Source organism: Fringilla coelebs (genome assembly GCF_963513975.1).
Source record: "Fringilla coelebs genome assembly, chromosome: 28".
NCBI lineage: Eukaryota > Metazoa > Chordata > Aves > Passeriformes > Fringillidae > Fringilla > Fringilla coelebs.
Genome location: NC_140054.1, coordinates 5,626,556 through 5,653,676, shown reverse-complemented (window position 1 = coordinate 5,653,676; position 27,121 = coordinate 5,626,556). Strand labels below are relative to the sequence as shown.

At 51.6% G+C, this 27,121-nt stretch overlaps 2 protein-coding genes across 2 annotated transcripts; both read left to right on the top strand.

The window, feature by feature from the left end:
- The first annotated feature begins 952 nt into the window (after positions 1–952).
- Positions 953–9,626, top strand: HEYL (hes related family bHLH transcription factor with YRPW motif like). The gene is made up of 5 exons (XM_084222729.1): positions 953–1,160; positions 4,626–4,692; positions 5,067–5,150; positions 5,604–5,685; positions 7,067–9,626. Exons 1-5 carry the CDS (start codon positions 1,081–1,083, stop codon positions 7,741–7,743), a joined length of 990 nt encoding a protein of 329 aa, XP_084078855.1. The 5' UTR covers positions 953–1,080; the 3' UTR covers positions 7,744–9,626.
- A 3,478-nt stretch (positions 9,627–13,104) lies between these two features.
- Positions 13,105–26,583, top strand: PABPC4 (poly(A) binding protein cytoplasmic 4). Its single transcript, XM_084222667.1, has 16 exons — positions 13,105–13,227; positions 13,479–14,037; positions 19,389–19,582; positions 19,952–20,067; positions 20,529–20,668; positions 20,846–20,940; positions 21,532–21,669; positions 22,257–22,352; positions 22,808–23,080; positions 23,317–23,404; positions 23,658–23,774; positions 24,270–24,397; positions 24,968–25,061; positions 25,155–25,285; positions 25,363–25,462; positions 26,231–26,583. Exons 2-15 carry the CDS (start codon positions 13,845–13,847, stop codon positions 25,447–25,449), a joined length of 1,890 nt encoding a protein of 629 aa, XP_084078793.1. The 5' UTR covers positions 13,105–13,227; positions 13,479–13,844; the 3' UTR covers positions 25,450–25,462; positions 26,231–26,583.
- Positions 26,584–27,121: the final 538 nt, after the last annotated feature.

The following is a 27,121-nucleotide window of genomic DNA, read 5'->3' as shown; positions in this document are numbered from 1 at the left end:
CCCTCCTCCCCTCTCTCTGTCTCTCTCCCACACGCACACGTTTTTGCTGCCTTGGGGGATTTTAGCAGCAGCAGGGCTCTGAAAAACAGATTCCTGCCTCCTTCCTGCAGGAGCGGGGAAAGGGAGATGCTCGCTCGATGCTGGGCTGGGGGTTAAAGTTTCCAGCACTGTGAAAAGAGACCAGAAACCAGCGATTCATCCCAGCGTTACAAAGCCTAAAGTTGGGCTTGGGCCGTTTTGTCTCTCAGGGTAGGCGTCAAATGCCCTGGCAGCGCCGGGAGCTGGCACTTGAAGAGGCTCCAAGGCTGTGGGAGCGTGGCAGGGGGCCGAGCTCCCGGCGGGACCACCGCGCTGCGGTGCCAGACCCGGCCCTGGCAGCGAGCGCGGTGCCACCGCTGCCACCCGGCCCTCGCCGGTGGCCGCCGATCCCAGCCGAGGGCCCTTTGAGCGGCGTCCCCGAACCGCGCTCCGAGCATCCGAGCCCCGAGCCCGCAGTGCCTGCGCCGCGCCGAGCCGGGCAGACATGTGTGTGCGTGTGGGGCTGGATGTTGATTTTTCCCTGAAACAACTCAAGGCTTTATCAGTCCCATCTCTTTCCCACGGTTTTCTGTTGCCAGTGAGGTCACTGGTCCCTTTAAACTGGGGCTGAGGCCAATGTGCAGCGGGTGGAAGGGGGGCCGTGGGCAGGAGGGGGGGACATGAGACGGTTCACACAGACTGTTCCTTTTACAGGAAGACTTGGGATTTCGACCAGCGAGCGGGAGGAGGCGGGGGGGCGAGGAGGGGGGGCCCTGGGAACCGGGGAGCGCCGGCGCGGCCGCGTAATCCGTCACTCCCGGGAGATGGTGGCTCATTAACCCATTACCCGGGAGGTGGGGACGTGCCGGGAGGGAGCCGGGGAAGGAGAGCCGGGGGTGGGAGAGGCACAGCGGGCAGGGGAGGAGCCGTGCGGGGCCGGAGCGGCGGAGCCCGGGCAGGGACAGAGCGCTGCCCCGAGCGCGGCGGGCAAGGACGGCGGCGGCCACCGGGGCCACGCGTGGGGCAACCTCGCCGAGCCCAGCGGCCTCTGCCCCCGCCAGGATGAAGCGGCTCTGCGAGGAGAGCTCGTCCGACACGGAGTCTGACGGCACCATCGACGTGGGCCGGGAGGAGGAGTACAGGTGAGGGCAGGCTCCGTCCCACGCGGGGTTTGGAGTCCCGGCACCGCTCCCCGAGAGCTGCTCGGGGCGGCAGCGCCCGGTGCCTGCCGGGGCACGGCACGGGAGGGCACCGGGTCTGCCACGGCTGCACCGGGCACGGCACGGGAGGGCACCGGGTCTGTCACGGCTGCACCGGGCACGGCACGGGAGGGCACCGGGTCTGCCACGGCTGCACCGGGCACGGCACGGGAGGGCACCGGCGCTGCCACCGCCGCACCGCGAGTCCCTCGCACCTCGCTTGACCCCTCGGGGTCATGCTGGTCCTGCGGGGACCGGCAGGATGAGCCCAGAGTGCCGGCCAGGGCTGGTGCTGGCCATGGGCTGACCCCGCAAGGAAACCGAAGTGGCCGTACAAGTGTTAAAGCTGCGTTAGGAGCTTCGGGAGAATCCCATCAAAGCCAGCGCGGTGGCTTCTCCTGCCAGTGGGAGCCCGTTCTGTTCCCTGCACCCCCAGATGGGGCAGCCCCCCCCCGAGCAGAGGCACCCACACCCCTGCACTCAGGCAACCCGAGGGCTCCCAGGGAATGTGGAAGAAACGAGAGGTTTTGCATGTGAAAAACGCCTCTGCTGTGCTGATGCACTGGTAAGGCGGCAGCTGGGGCTGTGATGTGTTAGGGAAGGGCTGCCCCGGTGCCCCTCGGCAGCGCAGGGTCTGTCCCATCGCTGCTGAGCTGCATTTTGGCTCTGGGGCTTTGCTGTTTGTGAGGGAATGGTGAGGACAGGAGCCGTGTGTGGTTCCCCAGGCGATGCCCTCAGGCTCCCCTGGCACCGGGCATCCCAAGCTGGGTCAGCCCTCCCAGGCTCCGAGGGTGCAGACGGCACAGGGGATGAAGGAAAGGCTCTGTTATTTGTTCCCATCCAAAAATCAGCTGCTTTTGAACTCTTGTTTCAGTAGCCAAGTGTTTCCCCTCCCTCAGCGTCCAGCAAGGCCTTGGATTAATTCATTCCCTCTTGCTCTTTGGTATCCTGAGTGGAGAAACTGCCAGGCTGGTGCCAAGCTCAGCTTCTCATGGCACTAAATTCGTGAATCTGCTTCTGATACAGTCGCAGCAGAGTCGGGCACGTCTTACACAAAATGTCCTGCAGAAATTCCCTGAGCCCTTGTGCATTTCCAAGTGCATCAATATTTCAGCTGCTTTCCTGCTGTAGCTGAAATGTATCCCACCTCTTCACATCAGTGCAGCACAGAGGCCACAGGACCCCGAGGGATAAAATACTGGAATTGTCACAATATTTTATTTCGGTGGCCAGTAATAATGAACTTTTACTCTCTGTGGTGCTGCTAATGTGTTTGCCTTCTCAAGCCAGTGGTGGAACCAGGCTGGCTGTGATCTGGTGATATTTGTATAGGTGGATGTTGTTCCTCATGCCACGCAAATCTATGGCCAAAAGAGCTGTTCCTGCCCTGCTGAGGGCACACCCCGAGTAATGCCATCCTGCATAGGATGCTGGTGCGCCCAGAAAAATCAAACATTTCCAGGTGGGGAGTGAGGAGGAGGAGTGATTAGAGCAGAGAGAGGCTGCCTGGCTGGGGTTCCCAGCCCATTATCCATCGGTTGAGTGGTTTGGGCAAACCAGTTTCCCTGTAGTGAGGGGATGAGTCACGCCGGGTGTGAGGCTTGGATCAGTGCGTGGAGCAAGTTTGGGCTCCGGGGTCACTGCAGAAGTGCAGGATCTGCTCAGTTCACAGCCAAAGTTATGCTGTGGATGATAAAACCAAGCAAAGAGAAATGCAGAAATTGTCATCAGTGGAGAATATACTCACACTATGTTTTATGTGGTTCAAATCCACCAGATGTATTTTTAAAATACGTTTTGCAGTGAGATGGGTGTTGATATCTACATCTGGACCTAAAGCTCACCAAGAGCAATGCATCCAGACAGCTCTACAAAGAGAGTTTCAAAAATCCCTATTCCTCTTTGGGTGCCTATTTTGGATTTCCAGGTGAATTCAGCACCTACCCCCTGCACCTAAAACACCCTGGTGTCCATACAGAGCCTGTTTTCACACCAAAATTGCTCATTCTCTGTGTGTCTGTGTAGCTGGCAGCGCGTGTTAGCACTTGTGGAGCCAGCCAGCACCTCTGCCCAGAGAGAGCCCACCCAGCAGACATTCAAATAGGGGACCTGCATGGAGATGAGCAGAGCAGGCAGTAGAAGAACGTGTTATTGTGTAAAACCACTTCTGAAAGCACCTCGCTTGGGCCTATTTTTAATAGGCTGCGCTGGGTCGGCTCGCTGCAGACAGCGCTGTCTGTGCAGGAAAATCCTTAATAGACTCTTATTAAAATGCTTCGTCAAACTGAGAAACATTTGGACTGGGGTGAACCCAAGTGCCCCTTTTCCAGATCTGGGTGTCTGACACCAGCTCTGCTCCCTGCGGCGTGCTGGGCCGGCCGGGATTGCAGGCGTGTTCACATCCCTGCTCCGAGTTTCGTAAGGCACAGGAGCAGCTCTGAGCCAGCTGCCCTTTCCAGAGGGACAAACCCTGCTGGGGGGAGGTGGGGGTGGCCCAGCCAGCCTCATCCCCCTCCTCTGCCACGGGAGGATCTTGCTGCAGGGAGTTTCCCACGCCTGGTTATCCACGGTTATGGAGAATTCACCTCCATGGGGACCTAAGGGTTGAACTTTGCCTCCCTCTGCGTGTCCAGGGCTGACCTTTGGTGCTTTTAGCCGGGCAGGCACAGGGTGGTTTGTGGGGCCCTGTTCCTTAGACTGTCCCCACGATGTCTCTCATCCCCTGAGCAGAGCTGTGAGCCAGCAGGAGGGTCCCCTGCTCTGTCACCTCCTGCCAGGTGTCCTCCCTGCCCCTCTCTGAATGGTTCAGGGATGTCCGTGAGTTCAGAACATCCCAGCCCACCCTGAAAATTGTGGTTTGGGAAGCAAATCTCTGGGAAGCCCTCAGAAACCACATCAGTGCCACCACTGGCCTCACCCTGAGGAGCAGCCAGCCCTGCCTGGGTGGGAGCTGGGATCCCAGAGCTCAGATCCCTCCTGCTATCGCGGCTCCGAGATGCAAAGCCCTGCAGACAGGGCAGGCTCAGACACGAGAGGCGGGAGGTTCACACATGGAGGAAAAAAGGCCATGACTCCAGAGCTCAGATCTCTGCTTTTCCAGCCCTGTGGAGATGCCAGCACAGGCTGGGATGGAAGAATTGTGCCTGGCAGAGGATGGACAGTTTGGTGCAGAAATCTGTCCCAGGCTGGTGGGAGATTCTCGGAGGGGAGAGAGTGCGATTCAAGTCTCTGCTTTGCACCCCATCCTCAATTCCTGAGCTCTGTGTTGTGGGTAAAAATGAGATGGGAACCACAGAAGACATTTTTTGGGGTGGGGGGAGGAAACTGCAGATGGCAAACGTGTGTAGAACATATGTGCAACAGAGGTTGCTCTCCAGCCAGAAATGATCCCCTCTCCTTCCTTTCCAGCCATGTTTCCAGGTCTGTGTCTCCTACCACGACATCTCAGATACAAGCCAGGAAGAAGAGGAGAGGGGTGAGTGTCCTTTATGATGATCAGGGCAGCTGTGTCCCCTGGTCAGGCTGGCCCTGTGTGCCAGGGGAGCTCTGGGGGGCTGTTGGCCAGTCCTTACTGTTAAAATCACCTTTACGCTGCTCCTGCTCCACCTCCTGCAGAACTCTCCCCAAAAGCCAATTTTTTTTCCCAGCGATTTGGCCTCAAACCTGGCAGAAAAGGGGAGAGCAATTTCACCTGGGCTTACCACACCAGCCCACGTTTCTTCACTCACCTTCTACACCCCAAAACATTGACACACACGGCCCTTCCAAAGCACCTGGAGGGCTTTAGACCTGTGAGCTGTGGCTGTGAGTGACTGTGGTTCCTTCTGTCTGCTTGGGAATCTCCCACAGATCATCGAGAAGCGGCGCCGGGACCGCATCAACAGCAGCCTCTCGGAGCTGCGGCGCCTGGTGCCCACGGCCTTCGAGAAGCAGGTGTGTGTTTGGGTTTGGGGGAGCCCCCGTGCCCCCTGGGAGGCTGCAGGGTTTGGGGTACAGCCCCCAGAATGAGGCAGTCTGGAGCAAGGCTTTGCCTTTCTCATCCTCCTCACTCTGGGGAGTAAGTAGGTGGTGGAGATGGGGTGGGGAAATGATATTAGCAAATATTCAGGCGCCCTGGGGAGGATCAAATCAATCTAGGAAGTGTTTTGCAGATATGAGGAAGCACAGAAATGGGGGTTTTTCAATCTGCATCATGAAGGAGCTCTTTTTTCTGCTCACTTGATGTAAAAAGCAGAGCCCTGGTGGTTGCCCTGTGCCATTCTGAGCACTCCTGGGCTTCAGGGAGGTTTCAGGGAGGAAATCATTGGTCAGACCCTGGCTCCTGAGAGGCACAAAGCCCTGGACCATAAAATGACAAATGGCTTTTCCTTTCTGCTCCCAACACAGGGGTCTTCCAAGCTGGAGAAGGCAGAAATTCTCCAAATGACAGTGGATCACTTAAAAATGCTTCATGCCACAGGAGGAGCAGGTAAGAGCTGCTCTTACGAGCACATGGGTGAGGTGAAGGTGCAAACCTGGAAGGAAAATTCCCCACTGGAATTTGGGGAGCTGCCTCCAGCCTGCTCGGCCTGCTTCCCAAGGGAAATACCTTTTGAGGGAGGGCAGATGGGCATTTTCCTACAGATGGGTCAGCATCCCATGCATCCATTTGGGAGTCTGGGGTATGTGGGATGGTGAACCCTCAGCCCCACAGGGACAGCACTGTTGGTGTCACACCCCCTGCTAAAAGCTGTTTTGCCAGAGACTCATTTATTCCTGCTCAGAAATGGAGCCTGCTTCCAGAAAAACCATATTAAACTCTTTACCTCCTCCCTGGGATACATTTCCTGCAGAGGCTGAATTCTGCATGAGGACTCTGCAAATAAACAAGGCTTTTTTTCCCCTCTCTGTTCTTTTTTTTTTTCTTTTTTTTTTTTTTTTTGTGTGTGTGTCTCTTGGTTGTTATAAGAAGAGAGAGGGAGCCCTGTGCAAAATCCAACAAAGGTCTTATTTGTACTGAGACCTCAGTACAGACCCTCTGTCCTGTTCCAGTTAACAGGATGGAGATCACAGCTCCAGGAAAGAAGCCTCTGGCTTGCTTACCACCCAGTTTTGGCTTGCTGGGGACATTGCTGGCATCCAGGCTTTCGTTCAGGGCTGTAACTTGGTCTGGAACATTTGTTTAGATATTCAGTTTGACTGCACTGCAACAAAGGGCTGCATTGTCACGAGAGACCCCATCAAGCACAGTGGTCCAGCATTTCACTGTGCTGTGACATTCTCTGCTTTATTGCTTATGGTCTCATGAAGCTGCAAGTTGGGAGCAGAAGCCTGAAAATCAGGGGTTTGTTGCTGGTTTCTGTGGCTTTGAGCTTCCTCAGCCCAGCTGCTTTGGTTCTGCCACTGCCCTGTGACATTGCTTTAAAAGGAGTGTAAATTTTGGGAGCCAGGCAGAGGGAAGTGGTGCTCAGCTGTGCATTGAGACAATGTCCAGAGTGGAACATCCCACTGGCAAAGGCAGCCCGACCCCTGTGCCCATCTAGCCCACAGCCACATCTCCAGTATCACTGATAGAATCCAATAGGAAAAAAACCCTGAGCACAGCTAATGAAACCTCCTTGTGGTCTCAGGGCAGCGAGAGGCTCCCTGACCCAGGCGGGTTTATCCCGCTGAGATAACCGCAGATGCGGCTCTCAGGCACACAAACCTCCCGTCCCTTGGGACACCCACTTGGCCGCCTGCTTCAGGAATATCACACGGCAGCAAAGTGCCTCAAGTGAGATACACAGTGCATTAGAGAGGGTACTGAAATCCAAGTGCATTCCTGAGCTCTGCACGGTTTTACTGTCACCCACGTCCTCTCCCTCCAGGCTTCCTGGATGCCCGGGCTCTGGCTGTGGATTACAGAAGCATCGGCTTCCGCGAGTGTCTCACCGAAGTTGTCAGGTACCTGGGCATCCTCGAGGGCCAAAACGCTGCCGACCCCATCCGGCTGCGACTCCTCTCCCACCTGAATAATTACGTGGCAGAAATGGAGCCTTCGCCCGTGGCCACGTCCCTGCTGCCCGTCCAGACGTGGCCCTGGTCCTTCCTGCACGGCGCCGCCGGGCCCGTGCAGGTCCCCAGGAGGGAGGCTGCTCCCGCTCCGGTTGTTTTGACTGCATCTTCCCTGCCTTACCCCAGCCCTGCAGTGAGGCCGGCCCCTCTCCGCCGTGTCCCCGGTGAGATGCTGCCGTCCCGCCGGAGCTTCCTGGCCAGCAGGATGGGCTCCTCCAGCCGGAGGGCCCGCGGCGCCGGCTCGGCCGCAGCCGTGCCAGCCGTGCCAGCCGTGCCCAGGATGCCGTCGCCAGCGGGAGCACTGAGAGAGGGCTCGTCCAAGAGCAGCCAAATCACCACATTCCTCTTCTCCCCGGCCTCTGCCGGCATCCCTGTGCCGCCAGCTTACGCGGCACCGCCCGTCTTGGGCGCTGCCACGCAGGGACCAGGGATCAGGGTTGGGACATCCAGGATCTGCCGCTCCTGGGCGACGGAAATCGGGGCTTTCTGACCCTCCCTCCCCCTTCGGAGACAGGAGTTCTCCAGCGCTCGTCGCCCGCTGGGCTGAGAACAAACTCGGTTGAAAAGGCATCTTTCCTGCTTTGCAGAAGCCAAGGATCCATAGAGAAAATTCTCTCTGCTCTTGCCTCCCTCCTTGCACCGCCCTCCTCGCCTCGCCATCACACGTCCTCTCCCTCGTGACGCCTGCAAACGTAAATCACACCCAAGTCCATGCACTTGTCTGCACGAGGCCACGCTCCAGACCCTTCTGGATACGAGGGAGGGGGCACACGCAGATCCCAACCCCGTTTCTCCTCCAGCAAGCCCCTCTGCAGAACCCAGCCTTGCTCTCCTTTGGAAAACAGCCAGCCTTGAAATACTGTCTTTATTTCCCCGGGGACTCGGAGCTGCCAGCCAGACTCGCTCGTGCCGATTCCCTGCGACACATCCCCCAGCTGCAGCACCTAATTTTGGTGTGGTGGGATGGACACAGCTCACAGCCCATGCCCAGCACTGCTGGCACCCTCAAGGCAGGCTCCAGCCCCCCCAGCTCCCGAAGAGAACTGGCTGCCTGCTAATCCCTGTGCTTTCCTCTCTGCATTACCAGCTTTTCCCACTTATGTGCCCTTAAGGTGGAGTGAGGCAGCGGCTTAGCAGGGCTCGTTCCCACAGCCCGGCTGAGATCCCGCCGTGGCTGCAGGGCCTGTGCTGGGTTTCCAGCACAAACTCTGCTGGAGCAGCCGGCCAGGCTGCCTGGGCACAGCCCCTGCCCCGCACCGAGGTGTGAAGAGGTGAGACAGAGAATTTCAAAGGGACGCCTGTCACCGAGGGGAAGGCTCTGACTGCCAAAGTGAGAAGAAAATGCCTTTCCCTCTGCCAGCCTCCCTGCTGGAGCTGTCTCTCCTCCAACCCCTGCTGAACAGGCGTGACTGCAAAGGAGGAAAATGGGTTGGAGCAGCCTGAATTTGAAGTGCCTCCCTTGTTCTCCCTGAGCTCAGCATCCCTCACCCTCCCCTCCCACGGTGTCTCTGTTTTCTTTCTCCAGCACTATGTCTGGGTCTCACACCTCTCATCCCCCTCCCTGGGCCGGGACCAAAACCCACTGAGGTGTCACTGCACTTGTCCTGAGTCCTGAGAGCTCTCCCTGCCTTGCCCTGTGTGCCCCTAGATGACTGTCACAGCAGATCACACCTCTGCTCCCGCAGCTGGCCTCCCCTCCTCTCTTCTTTGGGCAGAAAGAACAGAAGCTTGAAGCTTTCGGGCCAGCCTGCCCCTGTGCCATGTCCTGTGGTGGCAGGACAGGGTGTCCCAGTGCTCCCCCCCACCTGAACAGCTCCCTGCATTTGTGCCTTGACTTGCTGGGATACACGTGCAGAATATTCTGGACCCAGCTGCATGCCCAACCCTTGCCCACCTCTACAGCACTCCGACATGGAAAGAGAGAAGAGGTCAGTGCAAAGAAAAGTAAAAAAGAGGGAGAAGATCTCTTTTGAATGGGAGAAACTCTTCCCATGCCTCAGGTCAGAGGTGCAGCCGGTTGGGCTGTGTGGATGAGCTGTTGTTTTCCCTCCTGCAGATGGTATCTGCCATGTGCATGTCAATGTCTCTATCTGCCATTGTTTGGGAAGTGAGTCCCTCCCAGTTGTTTTGGTGGAAGTCATCGCACTTAACACACAGAAATGCCTCTGCTGCTTCTCACCCTTGTCCTCAAGTGCTAGAATCAGCCAGGAACAACATATTCCCTTTTAATAAAGTCACAGGAGGGAAATCCTCGTGGAGCCTGGCTGTTCCTGCAGCTGGTTTGTGTTCTAGAGCTCATGGCCTCACTTTACACTGTGCAGTGCTCTTAGATTCACGAGCTGTGACATCAGCAAAGGTGTCAAATAAAGTCTTTCAAACCCCTGTCCTGGTTGTGCAATGTAGTGTTGAAGTGAATCCGCTCTGCTCATCCAGCCTGCCTGGATCACGGAAGGGACCTGGGGAGGTCATTGCTGAGCAATTTTGTGCCAGGTTCTGATCCCTGAAAAGCTTCAAAAAAAAAGGTAAGATGCAGCTTTAAAGGTGACGTCCCCTATGATTTTTTATAGCTCTTCTGGCCCCAAGCCATTTTACTTTGGCAAACGAGTCAAAATCAGATGGGTATTCACCAAGGCTTGCTCTGAGATTGGCAATAGAAGAAATAATTTTATTTAGGGTCTCCAAAAGTGTCAGGGAACAGATGGGGTCTGGCAGAGCCTTGCAGCCAGACTGAGGGCTCGCCCTGCTCTCCTGACCCTTTGCAGCCAGGACCAGAATAACCCCTGTGGCATCTCGCTGTGGGGAAACGCTTTGGACTAAACAAAGAGCCGCAGCTGAGAGCCTGTCTCTGTTTTGAGGAAAGCACCAGTAAATGATCCCTCTTCGCGAAAGATGCTTGGGAGAATTTTACTGGGGAATGGTGGGAATTCAACTTCCTTTCCCATAACTCCTTCTCGCTGCAAAATGCCTTTCAAAACCGCCCATAAATCCCTTCCTTAAGTGCTGTGTGGGGAATTGCTGGAAGGGAGCAACTGCAGCTGTGATGGAGTAATGCAGCATCCGTCTGGAAGCGGGGAGAAACTTCAAGAGCAATAATGGGGCTATTGATGACGCTCATCCCGCTGGTGCCTGGGCTGCCCTGACCCGGCTGGAGGTGGCGGTGGGAGCTCAGTGCTCTGCTGTGGCCTCGGCCAGAGGGAGGAACCAGAACCAAATTCCCCTCCGTGGGAGGCAGGCACACAAACCGGCCCCGCGGGCTACAGGGCTAAAACAAAACAGAGACAGTGGAAAAAAAGAAAAAAAACAACAAACCCACTTCCTGATCTCCGCGGATCAAACGGGAGCCAGGGTGGGTGGAAGGGCATCGGTTCAGGCCCGTGGGGTTTTCTCCCCACAGCAGTACGGTGATTATAGAGCAGTAGCTCAGGACTGCAGCTTCATTTTATTTTTTTTCCCAGGGTTTTCTTTAGCCTAAACCCTAATACATCCTGGCAGCTTTTGATCTACCCTGCAGGGGAAATCCCCGAACTCTTGGTGCACTCCCTTCATCCTCGTTCTTCAGGCAAAAAAATCCTGATGGAGAAGCCTGTGGGAAGGCGTGGGCAGCTCGGTGGCACAGCGGTGTTAAACAAGGCTCCCACCCAACGTGGAACAAAACAGGGTCCTGATGAACGAGCCTGGAGGGGACAGGGACACTCCCAGGCTGTGGGAGATCTGCTGCGCTGCAGGTGCTCCAGGAGCCAGCCCTGCTCTCCCAAATTCCCCCGCATGAAAAACATTGCTTATCTCAGCTCTGCTGCTGGCCGCCCTGGGTGAAATGCTCTCCCTCCTTCCCACTCGTGGAGCAATCCCGCCCTGCCATCTGCTGGTGAAATCCCAAAGCCGAGGAGGAGAAATCCTAAACCGGGGGCAGCATTTGGTGGAAAACCTGCCATCTGTGCTGAGAATTGGCTGATCTTTCAGGGTGACCATCAACCACTGAGGCACAGCAGCTTGGGAGGCCTCTGGATGATGGATGGATCACCCACCAGCACCATCCATGGGCATGGATTGGCCAGATAAAGCCATTAACAGATGTCCCCTCTGCTCCAGGCACTGCTGAAAGTCCTGAGAGAGCCAGCTGGGAGGATCTCAGGTATCTCAGGTCACCAGGAGCAGCTTGGTGTGTTGAGGGCACCAAGAGCAGGGCATCCCTGGGGCAGGTTTGTACCCCCAGCCTGTCAGTCCGTGTGGGGAGTGAAAAGGATCGAGCAGGACACAGGACTGTGGCTGTCTGCACCCAGTCCCCTGGGAGGGAGCACAAATGTCACTGAATATGTCTCAAATCAGAGCCACAGCGGCTGCAGCAGCTGAAGGGCGTTTTATGTGGAAACACGCTCTTTGAGCTGGGCTGTGTTTTGACTTTAGCTGTCAAAGCAGGAGCTGAACACTTCCACAGCGACATGCCTGTGTCGTGTCCCTGCTTTCCCAGAGGAGGAGGTGCCAGCTGTGAAGGACCAAGCACAAAACAGTGGCAGGTGTGATCCCACCAGTGTGGCCTCGCAGCACAGTCAGCTGTTGGGAGAATGATGAGAGCGGGAGGAGGCGGATTTGTGTCATTCGTGTCTTTCAAGACAGAAAATATTGCAAATCACTACAATTTGCTTTGCTATTTTTACCTTTTTTCTGCTACTCTTGGTTATTCCACTGTAGTGGAAGATTATTCCACTGAAGGGGAAGATATCATATCCCACTTTTATGATAACGTTGTATCCGGATTTTAAAGCAAATTAAAGGCAATTTAACAATTGAAAAGCCACAATGCAGTGTCTACAGACTATCTTAGTCCCCCTTAACAGGACAGCCATGGAGCCTGAAGGTCACTGATGAATCACTGAATCCCGCACTGCCGTGTCCTCACGCTCCGCTGAAGATGCTGGAAATAGATAATTACGGATCTCCCCGGAGCTGATCTCGTGAGCGTGGAGCAGAGGGGGGTGAATCCCTCTCCCTTCCCAGCAGCTTTCTGTTGGGAGCTGTTTGAGCCTCACCCAGGGAAGAGGGACTGACAGCTCACTTCCATGGGGAGCCATCGGGACCCTTGGTCCTGCTCCAGGGCAGCCCATGCTGGGAGCTGGCACAGCGCTGGGGCTGCTGCAGGAACTCTGCTAATTTGGGGGAAAATGATGATCTGAAGAGGAGGAGGAAGAGGAGAAGGAGGAGGTTGTGGGAGCAGCTCCAGCTTTGACCGCTCCTCATCCCTCTGCCAGCGACACCTCCCAGACCAGAGCTCGGAATCCCAGGGGAATTGTTCACATGGAGCATTCCTCTGCTTCTCTGGATTATTTTGTGTTTTATGGTGGGACTGAGCTGCCCTGTGAGACATCTGCACATGTAGGATGGGGTGGGAGTGAAAACAACCCTAAAAACTCCTCTGGGGTTTGTTACTGTGGATCCATCTCCCTGCCAGCTGCCCACAGGGGATTCATCCCTCAGTCTGTTGAGGTGAAACTTGTGTTTTACCTTATGGCTGGGAACAGTCTGGCACATTCCTCTGACACCCCTTGGGGATATTTTATGGATTTATGGGATTCCTCTCTCAGCCTTCCCTCCTCCAGGCCCAGCTCCTACAGCCTCCCTTCCTTAAGGCCGACGCTCCAGACCCCAAATCATCTTCGCGACCTTTGCCGGACCCCCCTCCAGCATCTCCTTTCCTTTATTACCCTAAATCTAACCAGGCAAGCGACACAATTTCCAACAACGACCAACTTTAATCATTCCCAACGCGGCCCGTTCTCCGGTGGCGCCCCCCGACATGGCGGGGACGGCCGCGTCCTCCCGCCCGCTAGGGGGCGCTGCGTGCGGCGCGGGGCGCTCCGGGCCGGGCCCGGCCGCCTCCTCTCGGCGCCACCGCGGCCCACTCGCGCCGCCGCGGCGCCTATAAAGGGCCGCCCGCCGCCCGAAACCGCCACCTCTCTGCCCGCCGCGGCCGCACCGCGTGAGTCGGGGTCGGGATCGGTGCCGCCGGGCCCGCCCCGGGTCGGCGCCGCGGGGTGGGGAGCGCGGCGCGCAGGGAGAGCGCGGCGGCCGTGCCCTGCCCGCCCGCCCTCAGGCCGCCGCGTGCCGCGCTGGTTTATTTATAATACCTTCAGGCTGTCTAGCCGAGCCAGTTTGAAGAGAAATTAGTTGTATTAGTGCTTGTTAGAGCTTTCTTTCTTTATTTATATATTTATTTTTTTATTTCCTCAGAAAATCAACGGGCCGCCGCTCTGCAGAATCTGGGCTAAATCGAAGCGAAAGATAAGAGACGTTGGGGTTTTTAGGAGGTTTTTTGCCTCAAAGCGCTCGGGAGCCGGCGGATGAATTTTGGCGTCTTATCCGATCCCTCCTCTCCAGGACGCTTAACTTTGGGCTGGTTTTGCTGATTTTTCAAGCTTGCACAACCCTCTCAGCTGCTCTGCGTCCTGGTGCCAGCCCCCTTGTCCCAAGCTTTGCCGGCCGCAGCTTAGGCTTTAATTAAGATTTTGAGTGTTCCCCCAGAATTAATATTTATAAGACGCTTGACTTGAGACCCCCCCCACCATAGTGAAAAACCCCAGTGGTCGAGAGGGGAAGATGAACACGGCCGCCAGCAGTTACCCCATGGCCTCGCTGTACGTGGGGGACCTGCACCCCGATATCACCGAGGCCATGCTCTACGAGAAGTTCAGCCCGGCTGGCCCCGTGCTGTCCATTCGGGTCTGCAGGGATATGATCACCCGCCGCTCCCTGGGCTACGCCTACGTCAACTTCCAGCAGCCCGCAGATGGTAAGTGACAATTGCAGCCGCATCCCTGGCTCTTTCCCCCCTCATTTTTCCTCGTTTTCCCCCAGTAATTCACGTAGCTGCCCCAGGGTGAGTCGTCTCTTTCTGTTGATTGCAGCTGGAATATTTTTTTCTGCTTGGTGTCTGCAAAATGCACTTCTTGCTAGCATCTCTAATTTTAGACAGGCCTGTTTCTTTCACTGTTAGTAAATTTCAGAGGTTTGTGGTTTTTTTCCCTCTCATGAGAAAATAATCCCCCGTGGTGTTTCCCTTCATTCTAGGGTAGTTTGGGGCTGTTTCTGTGGGGATTTGTGCAGCCAGTCCTAGCAGAGAAAGTTCAGAAGTAGGCTGAGTGCTCAGTTAAGTGACTGATCGGTGGCTGCTCCACACACTCCCAGTTTAATAAATTTAATATCTCCTGTTGTTCAAGCAGCTGGATGCGCCTCCCAGTTGGGGAAGTGGCATTCTTGCTTTAAAGTGAAATAAAACACTTTGTTCAATGTGTAGAGAGCCAGATTGTCTTATGTGCAGAAGGCACATTTGCTTTGCTCTTGCCAGACTTTCTTTTTTTTCACACTTTGTTTCCTGCTCAAAGCCAGGTGTTGCAGAGCTGAAGCAGCACATGAAAGATGGGACAGGAGAGGTCATTTTGGAACACGTCTTTTCTGGAAGGAAAATGGGTCAGCATTTTCTGCCCCAGTTTTCAGAGCTCTGCCTGCTGACTGCTGCAAGTTTGTTGCTCCGTGCTGGGATTTAACAGCATCTCTGTGTGATAGAGGCATCCAAGTAGAGATAAGAGTGATCTTTTCCCTTGAGTTTAGAATCAGTTTACAGCAGCACAGATTTCAGCAACAAGTAAACTTTACTTTACATTTTTTGCAGAGTTTCTATCCTCTCCCAGGGCCGTTCCTTGTGATGCCATTTCCTTGGACTGATCTGACTGAGCACTTTTGATCCTTTCCCTTGTCATGCTGATTAAAAGCTGACTTGCACCCCGCTGCATAATTTCTCATTCATGGCACCAAAAAGCTTTTTTTTTGTTGTTGTTTTTTGGCAGTGAGAAAGAAGGAACCTGGCAGCCTCCCTCTGTATGTGGTCCTATCCTGCCCTGTATAAAACCACCTTGGTACATTTATGTCCTGAAAGTTATCCCAGCTCACCTGCCTTCCTTAGGCTCTGATCTCATTTTGCAGGATCAGAGGCATAAAAACAAGAAGCAGAAACAAAGCCAAGAAGGATCTCTAGCTTAGATTTGAGAAATTTTGGGGAGATGGGTGGCAGAAGCGTAGCTAAAGTTCTCTCAAAGCAGAGAAGAGTGATCTCAGAAGGATCAGTGGGAGGTCCCATGTGCTTTAGCAGAAGCATTCTGCACCTTGTACAACTGGGGGCCTTCCCAATATATTCCAAGGGACTCTTTTATGGTAATAAATAGGCAGGAATTTAGGGGGAGGTTGCACCATTCTGGGCTGCTGGGGAGGCAGCAGACATTTTAGGAAGCTCCTGGGCTTGAAGTGATACTTGGAGCTAGTGGGTGGTGTCCTGTTACTGGTAGGTCTTAGAAGGTCAAGTGGTTTAAACCTAATCATTGAGTGAATATTGGGACAGGGAAATAGTCAAACTCCTCCTGCCCTCATGAAGAGATGTGAATTTTTGAATTTCTCCTGTCAAACTGCAGCAGGTGTTACCCTGCATAAATCCAAAACCCAGCTGCTGCACTCCATGTAATGCAGCAGGACATGGACAGAAAGTTTAGAAGAGGGTTATGATCACTCCAGAACAAACTTGACTATGAGGGATATAATTTTTGTTGTAAAATGCAGAAATTTGGACTGATTTCAAGGTGGCACTTTCCTGCATGAGGCTTCCTGAGAGGAGGAGGGATTCTGTGTTTTCTTCCAGGAATGCATAATCAGAAATGCACTTGGCTTCATCCCACTAAATCTGAGAAAAGCTGAGGGGAGCACTGCAGGAATCTGATGGGATTTATGCTTGAGAGTAGGTGCTTACAGTAATCAGGAGGTTTTGTGCTCTGCAGACTTCTTGTGGTATGTTTGAACTGGTGGTAGATGTTAAAAAGGTTGATAAATGATAGTTTGCATTTCCCTGGTACCTTTTGTGGAAGGGTGAGGGCTTTGTAAATCTGAAGAAAGCAATGTTTTAACTTTATTCTGGTGTGTTCTAAAGCAGGGCTCTGCCCCTGTGTCCACAGAGCAAATCAAGAAACCAGAGCTCTTCCCCATTTCAGGGCCACGAGGAGCTCATCCTGTCACATCTCGAGCATGCTCTGCACTTCCAGGCTCCTGTGTCCAAACTGGGCCAGAAACTTCTGGTTTTCTTTACAGTTTTTTAGGTGCTGGAGTGATGCTGGACAGGCATTGTCTAACTGGCAGCAGGCTGCTGCAGAGAGGTTATTTTTAGGGAAAATGAGCTCTGCTGGTTTTGATTGCAGTTCCTTGCTGTAGTAACCAGGGAATGCTGAATTCTGAGCCTGTCATCCTGTGATAGGCAGGGTGAGGAAACACTTCAAAGTTCTGGCTAGTTCAGGCTCAGCCGTGGTTGTTAATATTTATTCTGTTTGACTGTGCAGAAGGGAAAGAAAACAAGCTCAACAAACAAGCTGAATTTCTCTTTTCCTGTGTTCCATGCAATTGAATTCCAAACATTGACAGTAACAAAAAGACAGCTCAGGGCAATGAAGCAGAAAAACTTCAGTTTGGCTGCAGAGATAAGGTGTTCTGAAAGTGTAGGAATATTTCCCAGGCTAAGGAGGATCCCAGGGCTGGAAATAGATGTGTTTCTGCAGGAAAGTATAGATAAACTGTTTGTTCTCCTCCTTGAAAGTTATTCCTCCTGAAGACAGGAGGAGCTGTGTAAGGCAAATTGTGAAGTTAGAAGGGAAGCGTTGGTACTGCCACAGGCTTCATTGCAGCAGCATTTCGTTGTAACCTCAGTGATTGAGGAATTTAATTCTTTTGAATATGCACCATCTCTTTTTTTCAAAAAATAAGTGGCTAAATTTGTTTTGTGTGCTTTCCTTGTCAGGACTTTTTTGCTGGGTGACCTAAGTGAGAGCCTGGAGAATAAAACTCCTGGGGAGAATAAAACTCCTTGTGTGGAGTTTCTCCTGGGTGAATCCTGGGGTGTGAGGTTGGTTATCGATCTTCACGCTGCTCAAGCACAGCCTGTAATTCAGCATTGTGTTAACTCTGCATCTACAAGGGAGGTTAATTGCTCTTGAGGCCTGTGGCAAACTGCAGTGGGTGTTCAGATGCTCTCCCTATCAGAAAGGGAATTAAAAGCAAGCCTGAAAGGGGCTGTGAGTGTGTTTTATGTTCTGTATGAGCCACAGTTGAGTCTGCTGGAAGGATGACAGGAGCCAGTGGGAGAGAAACAGATACAGGAACTGAAATGGCTGAAGCTTTGTGGCTTAAATAGAAGAAAATGAGAAGGTGTTTGCTCAGATGAAGGAAATGAATCAGATGTGCTTGCTGTGAGTCATTCACAGAACTCTTGCAGATCCTTTACAGGTTTTCTGAGGTCCTGGTGTAGAGGAGTTGCATCTCCACCTGTGGGTGTGGCGCAGATCCCTCGGGGAATCCTTGTAGGGCTTTCACAGCTCACCAGAAGTGTCTGGGTGTAATAATAGAGTGGAACAGTAGCAACCTGCTGAAAGAGCAGTGCAATAGTATCTGCTCGGGGAGCTCGGGAGAACCTGAGCAACTTCCTAAGTGCTCTGGAGCTGGGTGCTGGCCGTGGAACCATCACACTCCTCCTGGTTACAGCCACTGCTTGATCTGCTTGTCACCTTCCAGCAGGAGCCTGTTCCTGCTGCAAATGGTATTATCCACCCAGTTTGTGCCCTTGCCAGCACATGCTTCTGCAGGACCTCTGCCTGCTATAAATAAACACTGCCAAATTTGACGAGCTGCACTGGGTCGCCTCTGAGCTGCCTACACCAGGAAAGGACTGCAGGAAGAACATGGCTTGCATGGACTTGGAGCAGCAGCTGAGGAATCGTTTTAGCCTGGCAGTTAATTGCATTTAACACCTTGGTCTAAGCAGAGCTGTTGGAGTCTTTAAATGATATTTTTTTCAAGCAGAGCTTGTTTCCAACTGGATTTGTGTGTGGGGAGAGCAGTGATGGTCCCACTTCAATTTAAAAAGCAGCAGGAAGAAAAATACACATTTCAAAGCACATGAAAAATTCTGAGAAACTTCCATGCAGTAGTGGAGGCTGGCCTTGGGGGTAGGGAGTGCAGGCTTTGGTGGGCAGTATTCCACTGGAATTCCTGGAGGTACTTTTGGGACATGCTGAGTAGTTAATCAGGCTGCAGGAGCCAAGTCACGTGCAAGGTGTTCAGATTGGTTTTTTTCCTTGAATTTTCTGCTCCTGAAATCAAATCAGCAAATACCACAGGGTGAAGGTGGCGTGGGACAACTGAGCCAAACAAATGTGGAAAGCTTGGGTTCTGCCCTGTTAATTTTCCTTGATTGCAATGCATGTCTTTCCATCTCTTTGCCTGCTCCATGCTGGGAATTAAGACTCTTTCTTCTCTGCTTGCTCCATGCTGGGAGTGTTTTCTGGCACAGACCAGTGCAAGCATCTCAATTTTATGAACAAGATCCTGATGTGTGTACGTAATGATCCTTTTAATACACCAGCAGGCAGCAGAAATAGCCTGGTGGAGGGGGGGTTTCAGTGCAGGTTAGAATGACAGTGCTGGTGTTTGAGAGCTTGGATAAACGCTTCCCCGTTAATCAGATGGGGTGTACAGACTTTTCCCCCCCCCCAGAATTTTCTCAAGTCTTTTGTCATCTTTAGCTTGAGCAACTTTGGAATCATTTTTTGGCCACATAAGTTGTGTAGAGGCTGACTCATGTCCTCACAGCCAGCCATGTGTTCGTGCACATTTTCCCTGACCTGACAGGGAGATGATCCTTCTCTCTGAATAGAAATGAGGATGGGGAGATGTGAGCTTCATGAAAAGCAAAACAGCCACACAGTCACTCCTTTTACTTCATTTTTTTTTTACCAGAGTTTCCTGTTCCTTTCCTTCTCTCAGTGGAGTAATTTACATTTATAATAATTCAGAATATGGCTAATAAACCAGGCATTTTGATATCAGTTTTGCTGTGGTGGTGAATATATTGCTATAATGTAAATTTAAAGTCTGTGAAACCTTTTATATACTTAGTGGCTGTGCTGCAAAGAAACATTGAGTTAAAAGTCATTGATCACCTCTGATAATAACCCAGATGAGCTGAGTAAAATTCAGAGAAAAGAATCACCCACCCACTGGAAACCTTTATATTTTAACCAACCACAGAAAATCTGTTCTTGGCTTCTCTTGCAGCTGAGCGAGCCCTCGATACCATGAATTTTGATGTGATCAAAGGGAAACCCATTCGCATCATGTGGTCTCAGAGGGACCCCTCCCTCAGGAAGTCAGGGGTTGGGAATGTCTTCATCAAGAACCTGGACAAATCCATTGATAACAAGGCACTTTACGACACATTCTCAGCGTTTGGAAACATTTTGTCCTGCAAGGTGAGATGTGGTTACATTGTCCAGTTCTTTTAGGGTGGGGACGTGATCAGAGATTTGAGTGTAGGTGTGAAAGGGACACTTCTTGTCAAGTGTAAGGAACAGAGACACAGAATATTCTGAGTCGGGACACACAAAGCTCATCAAGCCCAACTCTTTAAATGAACGGTTCCTAAAGAGATCAAACCTGAGACCTTGGTGTTAAAACAGAATCTCTGAAAGGCAGAGTTGACCAAAAGCTGAAATTACATCAGCTTTGGTCATGAAGTGCAGGAATCTGACACTCAGGTGGTGTTTCCCAGGAGCAGTGACACATTTTCACCCGTGGCAGAGGAGGGACGCTGACAGCTGCCTTTGCTCCCTCTCCTGCAGGTGGTGTGTGATGAGAATGGCTCTAAGGGCTACGCCTTTGTGCACTTTGAGACCCAGGATGCTGCAGATAGGGCCATCGAGAAGATGAACGGCATGCTGCTCAACGACCGCAAAGTGTGAGTGTCACAGGCGGCAGCAGCAGCGCTCACATGCTCCGGGATGCATCTCGGTATTAACAGGGACACACAAGGCACTGGTTCTCCTGGCCCAAGCCTTGGCCTGCTACCTCTCCACTCCAGGGCTGGTGAGTGACCCTGCCCAAGCCATGGCCTGCTACCCCTCCATTCCAGGACTGGTGGGTTTCCCTGAGCGAGCCTTGATTTGCCACCTCTCTGCGAGCGGGCTGGGGTGGGTTCTGTCTAGGGCCAGTGGGACTCCTCGGCCAGCCACAGCACAGGTGATTTTTCTGGTTGGTCTGTGGCCTGTTTGTTGTCCTCTGCTGTCACCCTTTCTTGTCCCCATTCCCAGCTCCTACTGCACACTCATTTTTTTTTTGCCTCGCCGCAAGTCACACATTATTTTTTCGCTCTTGAAACCGATCTGTTTATTGGGATTTTCTTTTCTTTTTATCTTACAGATTTGTTGGGAGATTCAAGTCTCGTAAAGAGAGGGAGGCTGAGCTGGGAGCCAAGGCGAAGGAATTCACCAATGTCTATATTAAAAACTTTGGGGATGACATGGATGATGAAAGACTAAAGGAGCTCTTTGGCAAATACGGTAAATACAGAAATACTTGTATTGAGGCTGGGAATTTCATGAAATGGGGTAGTTTGAGTGCTGCTGTGTAGTCCCTACCTGGGTCACTTTAAGGCTGAGAACATGAGGAGATATTACATGGAATTTAATAATCTTGAAATATTTTGGCTATTTACTAACCCTGTCCCTTGGTAACAGGTAAAACTCTGAGTGTTAAGGTGATGACAGACCCCACTGGAAAATCCAAAGGCTTTGGCTTTGTAAGCTTTGAAAAGCATGAAGAGGCCAACAAGGTAGGACCAACTTTTATGTTGCTTAGATAACTTCAGAGAAGAATAACTTGGTTTATCTTGGGTGCCTGTTTCTGAAATGGAAGAAAATTCTGCCTTGGGCATGACCTCTTCTAGATGTGGGAACTTGGAAACCTTTTGCACCTTAATAGTTTGACATTCAAGGGTAACTTGGCATCCCTCCAGTTTCCTAGAACCACACAGTGGTATAATCAAGAATGTTAATTGCTGAAGAAACACTACAGTGCAGGGCTGAAGGAGGAGGAGGGCACCTAGAGTGAGAACATTGCTCAAAAACGGTCTTTTCTAAGGAGAATGCTTGTTAAAATGGAGTTTTAATTACAAGAAAGGGTGGGGATGAATTTCCAAGTTAGTTCAGCACTCTGTGGTGTGTCAGCTTGAGCTGTGTGATAACTTCAGCTTGTCTTTAATGAGCCTACTGTTAACAGGAAATGTGCAAAGGTAACGTGCAAACTCTGATTTATTGGCTGGCAGGCAGGGACACAGCGTCAGCTCTGGGCAGTCCTGCTCTGACAGGATCAGGGGCTGTCCTGCTTCAGCAGCTGAGAGTTTCCTCTTGAACCCTCTGTGCAGGCAGTGGAAGAAATGAATGGGAAGGACATCAATGGGAAAATGCTCTTTGTGGGCAGAGCACAGAAGAAGGCTGAGCGCCAGGCAGAGCTGAAAAGAAGGTTTGAACAGCTAAAACAGGAGAGACTCAGCAGGTACCAGGTGAATGATGTTTGTTTTTCTCAATTTAAGCACTATTTCTGATCTGTTGAAGGAATTGCCAGAGCAGTTATTGTCCTGTGAGACAGCCTGGGTTAAAACACAGAGGTGTCTCTGTGGTATTTGGTTGCAGAGGGGGCATCAGGGCTTAGTCTTGATACTGAAAGTGTTTAGGAGGATGTGAGACAACAGGCATGAAGTCTCCTTGACTTTCAAATGGGGATCCCTGGAGGGATGGGAAGAGACAGCACAACTCTGCACTGCTCTCTGTAATTTGTGGCAGAACTGGGTCGTGTCAGAGGTGGCATCTGAAACTCCCCCACTCCCTGAGGTGCACTGCTGGACTGGGGACATGTGATGATGCCACAGGAAGGCAGAGGAAATCCAGACAAGCTCCCTTTCACCACAGTGGGACTTGTCTCTACGCCTTTGCAACATTTATCACCTTCAGCTTTGGGTGGTGTGGAAGGAACATGATGCTAAATTAAGAGTTTTCAGATAAATTACAGCTCTGGCAGATGGGTAACAGTTGATGTGCTTAAGAATTTTTTTTAATGTTGTGAATGTCATGCTGTTCTTTCCCTTTCCAGGGTGTTAACCTGTACATTAAAAACCTAGATGACACTATAGATGATGAAAAACTGAGGAAGGAGTTCTCACCTTTTGGGTCAATAACGAGTGCCAAGGTACCGTGGGATTTGGGGGTTACTTGGATTTTAAAGCCTGAAGAAGGAATTGTTGTCTACCATGGGATTAAAGGGCTGTTCTTAACCTGTGGTTATTGTGATTCTGAAAACACCTTGGCTAGTAAATAGTGGGATTGTACTGAAAACTTCATTCCCTTACAAAAAGGGGAGTCAGGAAGTGGCAAACATGCTTGCTTGAGGTGGTAGGCATGACATGGCACTTTCCTCTGTGCATTTAGGACTGCACCAAATCTTTCCCATTCCTTACTGTGCAGTGTGGGCCTGGGGACACATGGTGCTGACAGCAACGCAGAGCAAATCCAGACAGGTGACTCTTCATGAGAACCTGTCTCTACACCTCTGCAACAACTTATGTGCTACCTAAAACCTAAAAAACCACAGATTCTTCAGCTCAGTTGTCCTGGTACTCCATTAGCAATTGATCTTTACTGCAGGTGATGCTGGAAGATGGACGGAGCAAAGGGTTTGGCTTTGTCTGCTTTTCCTCTCCAGAGGAGGCCACCAAAGCGGTGACAGAGATGAACGGGCGCATCGTGGGCTCCAAGCCCCTCTATGTGGCACTGGCCCAGAGGAAGGAGGAGAGGAAGGCCCATCTCACCAACCAGTACATGCAGCGCATCGCTGGCATGAGGGCCTTGCCTGCCAACACCATCATCAACCAGTTCCAGCCCGCTGCTGGCGGGTATTTCATGCCTGCTGTGCCCCAGGTGAGCTCCTGTGGGGTTTTTAACCCGTGTTAATCTCACTGAGCCTTTCTCATGCCTGTAAGCAGCAACTCCTAATGAGGGCTGCAGCAGTGGAGTTAATTCTGGGACTTGCCAGCTGCCTGTTCTCTTAATCTGACCTGAGTGTTGAGTCCTGGCAACAGCTGCCAAAACACGTTGTAAACAATGTTTGTGATGCACTTGGATGTTGCCTCTGAGCTTATCTGATCTCCCTCCAGGCTCAGAGCAGACCCACTTACTATGCACCCAACCAAATGACACAGATGAGACCCAACCCACGATGGCAGCAAGGAGGGAGACCTCAAGGTGAGAGTGCCAGAGGCTGTTTTGGTTGTAGAGCCCTTTGGGAGCTGTACTTCCCAACAGGAGCAGTTGATGCTTTCCTTTGTGGGCATGGTCCTGTGTAGGGCCAGGAGCTGGACTGTTATCCTTGTGTGTCCCTTCCAACTCAGCATATTCCGTGATTCTTTGATTCTCCCTGTGCACCACCCCTGTAGCTGACTGTCCTGCCTTGCCAGCTGCTTCTCTTTTGAGGATTTCCCCTCTTTCCATCCTTCAGGCTTCCAGGGAATGCCCAACGCCATGCGCCAGTCGGGGCCCCGGCCCGCCCTGCGCCACCTGGCCCCTGCCAACGCTCCCGCCTCCCGGGGCCTCCCCGCTGCTGCGCAGAGAGTTGGTAAGATGGGGTCTCTTCCTGGGCTTTTCCTCTTCTCTGGGAGGGAGGAGGATGCTGTGGAGACTTGGCTTCTGCTCCCCAAGATGGTTGTTAGAGCCAGCACCTGCTGCTTTCCTGTTCCTCGCTGTGCGGTGCAGGTCTGGGGGCACTCGGTGCTACAGCACAGCAGTGGAAATCCAGATGGGTTCTTCTCCACTGGTTTGGGACTTATCTCTACACCCCTGCAACACTGCTCAAAAATCTCTGTAACTGATGGGTTTTGCTTTCAGAGGAGAGCAGCCAAATTAATTTTTTCCCAGTGATCAGCTGTAAAACAAAAGGTGTGGAATCTATGGATCGGTTCTAGGGAGAACAGCCCCTTCTTGAAGTAGCCAGCTACACTTTGGTTTCCAAAGAAGTATCACCCTTCAGGGCATAGTTGAGTTAAAACCAGACATGCTAAGTTGTTAGCATGTTGCTGCAGGTGTTTGTCACTGTGTTCTCCTTCCTTTGCAGGTGTTGGCACAGCCGCACAGAACTTGGCTCCCCGTCCTCCTGTAGCTGCCCCTGCTCCCAGGGCTGTCCCTCCTTACAAATACGCCTCAAGTGTCCGCAGCCCACACCCAGGTGTCCAACCTCTGCAGGTACCACCAGGGCTGGGCTGGGAAGTCCCTGCAGTTTCACATGCCACTGAAGTATTTTTATAGAAACTTCGAGCTCCTTTTATGACCCAGACAGTGTTAATTTGGAATTTAAAAGCCTGGCAGTTGTGCCTTTGCCAGGGGCACCCTGGTTGGTTTATCTGTCTTGTACTCACAAGCCCTTTTGTAGCCAGACTGGCTGTAAGGATATTTTTCTTGGTTCTTTGTTCCTGTTTTGCAACCATTTAAGTGTCTCTCCTCTTTGCCAAGTTCTCACTGGGGTATCATTGAAAGAGTGAGCACCATCTACACCTGCCTTTCTCAACATCTCATGATGTTTGATCCAGTTTTTGTAAGATATTTGTGGTGTTCCTGTGTGGCATTCTTGAGTTTTGAGTTCAAGACTTGCAGGGAGTGTTTGTGAACCAAGGGCACCTTACCTGCCCTTTTCTGAAGCTGAAGTGTTCTGTAGGCTTGACAAAGATTGTGTTTAGGAGTGAACATCTTAGAATTGTCTAAATATGAAGCAGTCAGCCTCATCCTTATTTCAGAAGCCTTGTCTGCCCTTTTCAGGCACCTCAGCCTGCAGTGCATGTGCAGGGCCAGGAGCCACTGACAGCCTCCATGCTGGCTGCTGCCCCTCCCCAGGAGCAGAAACAGATGCTGGGTGAGTAAAACCCCACTGCTCACCGATCATTTTTCATCCCCTCAGGTTTCAAAGATCCAAACTCACCCACTGGAATTCCTTTTTCTCCCTCAGGAGAACGTTTGTTCCCTCTGATCCAAGCTATGCACCCCAGCCTGGCGGGGAAGATCACAGGAATGCTGCTAGAGATTGACAACTCAGAGCTGCTGCACATGCTGGAATCTCCAGAGTCCCTCCGCTCCAAGGTGAGCTGCTGGCTCCCTTTTTTGTCTAGAGAGGGCCTCTGAGCAGGGAGAAAATCTCACTGGATTTGTGTCCCCAGGTGGAGGAGGCTGTGGCAGTGCTGCAGGCTCACCAAGCCAAGAAAGAAGCTGCCCAGAAAGTGGGTGTGGTTGCTGCTACCTCTTGAACCAGGATGACTGGTGAGTGTCTGAGTCCTCAGCTTCAGTGAAAAGCTTCCAGAATCAGTAAATAAAACACAGTTTTTAGTGAACAATTCATGTGGGTCTGTGACCAGCACTTACCTGATTGTTGTCCACTCTTCAACAACAAAAAGCTCCTAATGTAGTTTCTCCCAGCAGAATAGAAGTTAAGAAATATTGATTCTGATGCTTATTTAAGGGATCTAAAGATGTTGAAGTCCCTGAGGTGTTCCTTGGAGCTGGGGATGAGTCTTGTGGAACTGCTAATCTGGGAAATAGCCACATTTTGAGGCTAAACAGGCTCTTAGTGCCCATTGCTTGTTCTGGAAACCACCTGCCTTCAGGATATAATAAATGCTGGACATGTTTCACTGGATAGGTCTGTCCACACAAGTGGTGTCACCTGGGTTTGGGCTTGGCTCTTGTTTCATTTATGAATAAGGATTTTGATTCTTGGAATGCCTCTTCCTGTTTCCCATGATCCATTTTTCTGTGGGTAGTCTGGAATTGCCATCTCCAGGACTTTCTGTGCTGCTGTTTGTGATCAGATGTCACAACTCAAGCTGGTGAAGAATTCTTAGTTTCACTGAGTGATCTAGCAAAGAATTTGAGCTTCTTGTGGATAATAACAATTTCTGATCATCTGACCACCACAAGCAGCTTCTCTGTACCTTCCCAATTATATTGGAATCCTTTTTCCTTGGAATGCTGCAATGTTCCCTAGCCTGGAACAGCTGTGAGTAACTTCTCTCCCTTTTTCCCCTCCAGGATACAAAGAAGCCAAATAGCCCCTTCCTAGACATCAGCTCAAGATGTTTGAAGATCCTTCACTGTCCTGCAGATCTCAAGGCCGTTGCATTGTATCACATAGTTATATTGCATTTTGTAAATTAATCTTAAAGATCTTATTTAAAAAGCCAACTCTGAAGCTTGAGGTTTCCAAAACCAGAATCTGGGGGATTTGCAAGCTTTTCCTTTGCCAGAACAGAGCTGCCCCTTGTGTCTTCTAAAGAGGACGTTGAGGATATTAGGCTGGAAGTATTTTTGTGAGTTTGTGTTTAATTGAACAATCCAGTTTGGAAAGTTTGGGAAACATTTATCAATAAAGGAATAAACTTGCACTGTGTTTGTCATCATTCCTCTCTGTTGGATGAATAAATGTGCTGTGGCTTTGTGAAATTGAACTGATGGGTGGTTATTGGAGGGTGAATACATTAAACAGGGATTTGGCTTATTCTGCTTGGTAATTTGGGCTAATGAGTATTTAAAATCATGCCTGGGGCTGTGTCTCGAGGGGTGGTGGCTGTAAACAGTGATCTGAGAAGAGCTGAGGAGGTAATTTCAAGTGAAGGGTACAAGGGTTTGACCTGTTTTTGTCACGGGCTGTTCTTTGTTTACAATTCTACATTTTCAGCTGGATTTTTAGTGCTCCTGCTGCTCTTTTATACTCCAAAGGTGGCCGAGTTTTACCACTGGGGTTGACAAATCCTTTGCACACTCATTTTCAGTGATCCTTTGGGATAAAAAGCATTATTCAGACAATCCCAGAGCAGTCAAAGCTCCAACTGGAGCTGAATGGTTTGGAGGCTTTGGGAAGGCCTGGGATGGGGTGGAAGGAGCGTGCAATCACTTGTTTTTAAAATTTTAAAAGTTTTAATA

Excerpts from the sequence above, each read along its gene's own strand:
- HEYL (XM_084222729.1), top strand. The coding sequence starts at position 1,081 with ATGAAGCGGCTCTGCGAGGAGAGCTCGTCCGACACGGAGTCTGACGGC. Across the intron at positions 4,693-5,066 it reads CCAGGAAGAAGAGGAGAGGG|ATCATCGAGAAGCGGCGCCG; the intron begins GTGAGTGTCCTT and ends AATCTCCCACAG. Across the intron at positions 5,151-5,603 it reads CCACGGCCTTCGAGAAGCAG|GGGTCTTCCAAGCTGGAGAA; the intron begins GTGTGTGTTTGG and ends CTCCCAACACAG.
- PABPC4 (XM_084222667.1), top strand. The coding sequence starts at position 13,845 with ATGAACACGGCCGCCAGCAGTTACCCCATGGCCTCGCTGTACGTGGGG. Across the intron at positions 22,353-22,807 it reads GGTCAATAACGAGTGCCAAG|GTGATGCTGGAAGATGGACG; the intron begins GTACCGTGGGAT and ends TCTTTACTGCAG. Across the intron at positions 25,286-25,362 it reads CAGAGTCCCTCCGCTCCAAG|GTGGAGGAGGCTGTGGCAGT; the intron begins GTGAGCTGCTGG and ends TTGTGTCCCCAG.